The sequence below is a fragment of the Oryzias melastigma genome, linkage group LG19 (assembly GCF_002922805.2).
Source record: "Oryzias melastigma strain HK-1 linkage group LG19, ASM292280v2, whole genome shotgun sequence".
NCBI lineage: Eukaryota > Metazoa > Chordata > Actinopteri > Beloniformes > Adrianichthyidae > Oryzias > Oryzias melastigma.
This window is the reverse complement of record NC_050530.1, coordinates 5,541,706-5,549,090: the sequence shown is the minus strand read 5'-3', so window position 1 is coordinate 5,549,090 and position 7,385 is coordinate 5,541,706. Positions and strand designations below refer to the sequence as shown.

At 48.8% G+C, this 7,385-nt stretch overlaps 2 protein-coding genes across 4 annotated transcripts in view; one reads left to right on the top strand and one right to left on the bottom strand.

The window, feature by feature from the left end:
* LOC112141340 (5'(3')-deoxyribonucleotidase, mitochondrial) overlaps positions 1-2,155 on the bottom strand; it is a 3,170-nt gene extending 1,015 nt beyond the window's left edge. Inside the window, exons 1-3 of the mRNA XM_024264452.2 lie at positions 1,231-2,155; positions 1,057-1,157; positions 1-55 (exon numbers count right to left, since the gene is read on the bottom strand). The exon at positions 1-55 is cut by the window's left edge and continues 1 nt beyond it. Of these exons, the coding sequence (XP_024120220.1) occupies positions 1-55; positions 1,057-1,157; positions 1,231-1,506 (432 nt within the window). The 5' untranslated portion in view covers positions 1,507-2,155. The remainder of the gene's footprint in view (positions 56-1,056; positions 1,158-1,230) is intronic.
* A 579-nt stretch (positions 2,156-2,734) lies between these two features.
* The window catches only part of cops3 (COP9 signalosome subunit 3), a 14,160-nt gene continuing 9,509 nt past the window's right edge, over positions 2,735-7,385 (top strand). Inside the window, exons 1-5 of one of the 3 annotated variants that reach the window (XM_024264450.2) lie at positions 2,999-3,181; positions 3,739-3,804; positions 3,918-4,047; positions 4,230-4,342; positions 6,190-6,239. In XM_024264450.2, coding sequence (XP_024120218.1) covers positions 3,923-4,047; positions 4,230-4,342; positions 6,190-6,239 — 288 coding nt within the window. In that variant the 5' untranslated portion in view covers positions 2,999-3,181; positions 3,739-3,804; positions 3,918-3,922. Of the gene's footprint in view, positions 2,755-2,993; positions 3,182-3,738; positions 3,805-3,917; positions 4,048-4,229; positions 4,343-6,189; positions 6,240-7,385 lie in introns of those variants that run through there. The other 2 variants (XM_024264451.2, XM_024264449.2) reach the window with 2 other exon arrangements.

Below are 7,385 nucleotides of genomic sequence, written 5' to 3'. Positions count from 1 at the left end.
ATAGGGACAGTGTCTGTAGTGCTTGATGGGGCTGGTGCAGATGAAGACATCAGTGCTGCAGGACAGAGCAGAGCACGTTAGACATGACCAATCACGCCTGCTGTCTGTGGAGGCCACGCCCACACCGGCAGGGGGCGGAGCTCTAGAATTCAAACTCAGCGGCTGTCCCCACACCCTCAGCTGAGAGGATGGAGGTGACGGCGGTTGGCCACGGTGTGGGCGCCATATAATGGTTTTGGAGTATTTGTCATATCGAGATGCATTGGCATCGTGAGCCGTGTGTCGTGAATCGTATCATGAATCGTATCGTGAATCGTATCATGAATCGTGTCGTGAATCGTATCGTGAATCGTATCGTGAATCGTGTCGTGAATCGTATCGTGAATCGTATCATAAATCGTATCGTGGATCGTATCGTGAATCGTATCGTGAATCGTATCGCTAATCGTATCATAAATCGTATCGCTAATCGTATCATGAATCGTATCGTGAATCGTATCGTGAACTCTGAGATTCCAGCCCGACTAAAGTACTTCGTATACTTATTGAATATGTGATTTGAAGCGTTTTCAAAAATGTATTTAGCTTTTATCTTGTTGTTTTTTGCTGTTTGTTTTTTTTACTGATCTGAACCAGAGTTTTGTGATCCGTTACACCCCTAATGATGACCTCCTGATCGATCAACCCTCTGATTGATTGATTGATTGGTTTTGTGTCCTGCAGCTCAGAGGTCAGAGGTCACACAGCGGACCTGCAGCTCTGACTCAGACATTTCTGCAGAACTTCCAGACAGGATGGAGGCATGGCGCCCCCTTGTGGAGGAGGCGCTGAACGGAACCAGTTGTGCTGTCTTTCTGCTGGTTCCGTGACCTCTGACCTCTGAGGTCCAGCAGTGTGAGGAGGTCTGAGGTCAGAGCTGGACGGACCTCCTGATGGACCGGCCCGCCTGCATGGACATGACGGTTCTGGATTCTTTCTTAAAGAACACAGCAATGGTTCTGAGGTTCCGGTCCACCTCCAGCTGACTGACTCTGGTTCTGGTTCTGAGAGACTCACTCGTCCATTCGGGCCATCTCCTTGACCGCCTCCACCCCCCCAGGAAGAGGCTCCAGGTCCATGAAGAAGCCCTCGGACTCCCAGATGCTGATGGCCTTCTCCTGCAGACATGAGCAGCACAGGTCAGCGGGCCTGCTGCAGAACCGGACCGGACCGGACCGCAGCTCCACTCACACACAGGTCGGCCCTCAGCTGGCCGTACTGCGCGGACACCCAGAAGCCCCTGCGGTCATCCAGGCTGATGAAGGGATCTCTCGGGTACCGGGCCCGGTACTTCTTCAGGAACCCCCCCTCGAAGTCCGCCAGAACCCCGTCCATGTCGACCAGAACCCGCAGCCTCTTTCCCGCCCCGCCGGAGGACGACGCGGCGGACATGTTCACGCAAATCCTCTTAAACGGATCACGGAGCAAAGTTCGCCCGAGGAGGCGGGCTGCCGCCGCGGGAAGCATACCGGAACCGCACGCGTCACGGTCCGGATTGGACCGGACCGGCGGCGGACGTCCGCGCGGGACGGAGGGCTTTACCTCTGCGGCATTTGGGTGTTTTGGCGGTGAAAGTTTGCTCGTTAGCTCATCCTGGAGAACCGGGATTCCCGTCCGCCTCCAGAACCGGTCCGGGAGCGGCTCACCCGCCCGACATCTGCTGCTGCGGTCACGCGGGGCAGACGGTAGTTTCTGCGGGAGAACAAGCTGTACCCCGAACCTTCCCCTGCAAAGATTGGTTATACGACAGGAGGACCACTCCTCTGTTTTCAAGAGGACCCTCCAGCAGGAAGGGTTCTATTTCTGATTATTATTCCTCCTCTGAACACGTATTTGACAGCATCTAAAAAACAGCAAACATGTTCCCAGATGAATGAATAAAGTCTAAAATAATGATATCAAACTAAAGAAGCATAAGGAGCGTGTTATTAGTCCCAACACAGAAACTTGAGGGCCTCCATAAAACACTGGAACACGAGTTGATTTAAGTCAGATCTGAACCTGAAGGTGTGAAACTCTCCAGTGCTCTATGACATGAAAAGAATACCTATAAACTCTGCAGATTAAACTGATGCCTCATTTTCCTCCTCAGTTTCCTGTCAGTTCAGTCGCTTCTGCTCTCCTCATGTCTGCATGTCATACGGCTACATGTGAGGTTCATTTGAGTGATTAAAGCAGACGGCGTATCTCTCCTGTTTGTGTGGATCTCATATATTAACCATGTCATCACATGGTTGTAGAGCCGTACCACAGACGGGCTTATTTACATGGACATTAGCAGCATCTTTCTTTGCTTTATTATTCATATCTCTGTTTTAACATAGACTGTAGAAATCTCTACAGCAAAATAATACATGTCAATGGCTCTTAGCTATTGGAATCTCTTTTTACTCCAGATTTGAAAAACAGCATTTTAAACCTAAATATTTATTATCTTTGTTTATATATTTTTAAAGTACAAAAAAGATCTTACCAACAATATGTTAGGACTGATACAATGGTAACTATGAGTCTTCTTATTTTAAAACATTTCCAACAAGTTTAAATTCAAAACAAAAATTACGCTTGGACAAAAATATTCGTTTGGAGAAAAAGAACATAATACAACTTCTCATAAAACTTATTTTCGCTGCTTCATATTAGATTAAAAAAAACAAGACAAGCAGAAGCTCTGTCTCCAGAAAGGATCTTTGTTCAGAGTCCTGGACCCGGAAGGTCAGTTCCTCTAATTTCAACAGCAGATTCTGGATCAACAAAAGTGAAAAGAAAAGATATTTCAGTCATAAAAAAGGACGTTGAGACATATTGTTGTGTTCAAATGTTTAAACTGTTTAAAATCTGAACCAAAAGGAAAAAAAATCAGAGATTTTAGGTATTATTTCCAACACTGAACTAAGCTCGGGTGTCTGGCCCTTTAAGAATGATCGACGGTTGGTAAATCTCGTCACAGGCTTCTCCGTTGCTGCGATCTCGCGATAGTTGACATCAGTGGCGGCTGTGTGGCCCCTGTCTCGGCTCGGACGGAGTTGTTTCTGACGTTTGAATGAAAAACTGAGGGAGTTACCTCCACTTTGGACCAGAGGAATAATGGCTTCTGCCTTGGAGCAGTTCGTGAACAATGTGCGACAGCTCTCTGCTCAAGGTAACTGCGGCGGCGCGCGGCGGAGCGCGAGACTTCAGCGGCGCGGCTAGCATCTGCTATCCGGCGATAGCAGAAACTGGCCGGAGCCTCTTTTTGCCTAATCATGTAAACACTCCAATAAACCGCCTTTTTGCGGCCGCGAGACTTTCGCAAACTGTCGCGAGATGACGCGTGTATCCGCGGGGTGGGTGACGGTAGAAACAAACCGCGTCAACCTTCGGGAAAAAGGTCAACATTTTACTTTTTGTTTTTGATCTGGAAAATCATTCCTGAGGACTGCTTGCCGGTGGTCCCGCCCACGCCTCCTCTGATTGGTCGGGTAGCTAAATCCGTGAATGTGATTGGGTGCGGGGTGCCTGTCAATCGCGCTGGCTCTCCCTTCCTTTAGGCCTTGACAGGACACGGGAGCTGCCGAGTTTGACTGTTCGGCTGGAGAAGTGAAGGTTTTAAATGAAGTTATGATCAATTTTCTCTGAGCGGTTCTGAAGCTCTTAGTGTCCATAAATGAGGACTTTGGTTCGGTTCTGGAGATGAAGGACTGGTTCCTCCATCCACAGATTCTACCTGTCACACCTGACAGAGGCGGGTCCAGCTGGATGAGATCTTCTGACCTCTGGATGCAGGTTCTTTATCGTTCGTCCAGACAGGACGGGGCGTCTCTGCGCCCCCAGCTGACACTCTCCTTTAGGAAGACGGTCCACAGAGGGCTTTAACTTCTCCTGATTGTGCCCCCCAGGCCAGATGACTCAGCTGTGCGAGCTGATCAACAAGAGTGGGGAGCTGCTGGCCAAAAACCTGTCCCACCTGGACACGGTGCTGGGGGCTTTGGATATCCAGGAGCACTCTCTGGGGGTTCTGGCCGTGCTGTGAGTACCCCCCATGAAGATCCAGTTTGGTTTAACTACATTTCACGTGTGTTTGTTTGAGCAGTAAACCTGTGGGTTGTTAATCTGAGAACACCTCATTGATCAGTGTGTTCTGCGGTTCTGCTAGCCGGACGTAGAACCCACATCCGTGTTCTAACGGGTTTTCTTCTTCGGTGTTCCAGATTCGTGAAGTTCTCCATGCCAAACATCCCCGACTTTGAGACGCTCTTCTCCCAAGTCCAGCTCTTCATCAGCACCTGCAACGGGGAGCACATCAGATATGCAACAGATACGTGTGAGTCCCGGCCCGGAGCTGTGTCTGTCGCGTCCTGCATGCTGGTTCTGTTTCTGGTTCCGTTTAAGAGGTTTCATGTTTGGGTCTCGCTGCAAACGCTGGGTTCTTCATTCACACGCTGCCGGTTCCATTTACGACTCGGTACCGTTCCGTCTGCTCATGGTTCTGATCCAAACCTCATTGACTGATAATCTCTCAGATGAATGCGTTTGGACTTCTGAGTGAAATTTGACTTAACAGGCTGGGAGTGTGAACGGGTTCACTGACTTCCTGACAGGTGTTGGTCCCACACAGCCCCTCCACCACGTTCAGGAGTGTACATGAGGATGCTGGGGCAGACTCGAACGTCTCACAGCTGCAGAGGATGAAACGTTCTGGTGTCTGGAACCCAAAGACCGGTCCAAGTGTTTCAGCTCTGAGTTCTGCTGATCTGCATGTGGGTCAGACAGCTGGGGCAAATATTTTATCACGGGGCATCATTTAGAAACTGAGACTAGGTGAGATTTCAGAAAAAGAAGCTGATGGTGGCGATGGGGGGTGCAAACACCCCCTCTCCTCCGCATGCTGTGAGTTTGCTGACTGAAGAACAGGAAGTGGTTTTCTGTGTCGGTCGCTGCTTCTCACAGAAGAGCTTGAAGAGCTCCAACATTTAGCAGCAGATGAGATCTGCTCTCCGAAGGAAACCTGCGCGCCGTTGAGTCATTCGTCCACTTATACGCTACATTAATACAAGTAGTTCAACGGAAAACAAAGATTTTTCTCTGAAAACTTGATAGAACTTCAGATGATTGACACAGACGGTGTCATGTCTGCTGAGAATACTGTAAAGACAGAAACAGACTTCCAGGCTGAGAACTGAATTCTGATTAGATCCACTGATCAGTAGAATCAGTATAAACTCTGAAATGAACTCGCGTCTTTCTAAACTGTTTACATGACAGCGTATGAATGACAGTCTGAAGTCCTCAGAGCGAGCGCCGCTTCAGGAAACTGAAGCAGAAAAACGAGCAGGAAGCTGCTGAACGTCTTCAGACCAGAACGACTGAAGACGGTGAAGCTAGCATGTGTCTCTGCTCCTCTGAACTGCATCTGTTTCAAATGGATCTGGATCCTAAAGTCTTTCTAGCCGATCATGAGACTTCGTCGTGTCATCCTGACTGTATTCTGCTCTGGACAGACTGAAATTGGTCAAATGGGATTTTTGATCGTAAATTCTCTTAATGGAAACACCACAATAAAAAAAACAACTCACATTTATTAAAAAACAGTTTTTACATTTGGAGGATGTGATTTTTGGAATGTATTGAAACAGACACGTTTCACTAAACTGCAATGGAAACACTTTTTAGAATTAAAGCTGCTTCTTGGTATGAGCTGCTGTCCTGAGTGCAGCACGCCGGGGGCCACCAGACCCCCCCCAGCGCCACAGCTCAGTATGAGCTGCTGTCCTGAGTGCAGCACGGCGGGGGCCACCAGACCTCCCCCAGCGCCACAGCTCAGTATGAGCTGCATATCAAACAGAATTCCTCTGTAAGATCACCAAGATGTCATCATGGCTTCATTCGTATAGTCACATTTGTGCAGCCAGAGGAAGGTTTCTCATCTGCGACTGTGAATGACGACCTGTGCTCCACACTACTCAAATATTCAACATTTGTTCTCATCCATCGCTGTGTTTTTGTGTTTATTCATATATTTATAATTATACGTAAACTGTGTCATTGGGAAACTGTTTTGTTTTGTTTTTTTGTTTTTTTTTAACATTTCTTGAATTTCAGAACAGTTTTGCACATATGTGTGATGGAAACCCAGCAGTGAAAGTTGGTTTCTGTCTCTTTGTCCTGCAGTTGCTGGGCTCTGCCATCAGCTGACAAACGCCCTGGTAGAACGGAAACAGGTACGTTCCTGTCTTCATGAAGACGTGTTGCTGCAGCTACAACTCCAGATCATCCAGACTTTAAACTTTGGATTTACTGCTCGTCTCATAACGGCGTCACAGCAGTTTCTGTGGGTCACTGTCCTCTACAAACCACAAACAACTGAGTCCTGTCCTGAGACTGTAGAGGGGGGTCTAAATCCAGGCCTCGAGGGCCGCCGTCTTACCTGGTTTCCAACCAACCTGCTGTTAAAGCTCCTTATTGGCTAAGCACACCTGATCCAGGTAATCAGCAGCAGATGAAGCAGGATGTTAGGACTGGATTTGGAGCCCCCCCCCAGCATTCATGAACAGGCTCCTCCCCCTGAAGGTGCTTTCACACCAAATGAAATTCATGTGACAAATTCGCAATCTTTCGTAGTGCCACGAATTCGCTGCTCGTCGCCTGTCAAAAAAATGTGTTCCTGAGTTTGACGCCGCGGCCGCATGTGGGAGGAGCTACCAGCTAATGTTTGTAGGACGATGATATAAGGAACGGTGTCTGGAGATCTGACTTAGAACGAATGAAGATGATGTTGAGGAAGAAATCAGGTTTATTTCTTGTAGAGAGTTCTACAAAAAACCCCGGAATCGTGTCTATATGATTCACCCCAACGTATCCGGATGAGCTCGGACAACCTGCGGCTCCAGCAGGTGAATGGAAAAGCTGAGTTCCTGATTGGTTGATGCGACGCAGCGACCGGTCTAACTTCAGATCTTTACATTTGACCTTTGCACCGCGCCCATCGCTCACATCACGCCGCGGGACTTCAGATCGCCTCATGCCGTCTCCACCACGCGTATCGTGTTCGGTGGGAATGTACCTTAAGAGTATCTGACCTGCTGCTCACCGTGTCCACCTGTCTGTCTCCACCTGCTTATCTCCACCTGTCTGTCTCCACCCGCTTATCTCCACCTACTTATCTCCACCCGTCTGTCTCCACCTGCTTATCTCACCTGTCTGTCTCCACCGGTCTGTCTCCACCTGTCTGTCTCCACCCGCTTATCTCCACCTGCTTATCTCCACCTGTCTGTCTCCACCTGCTTATCTCACCTGTCTGTCTCCACCTGTCTGTCTCCACCCGCTTATCACCACCTGCTTATCTCCACCTTTCTGTCTCCACCCGC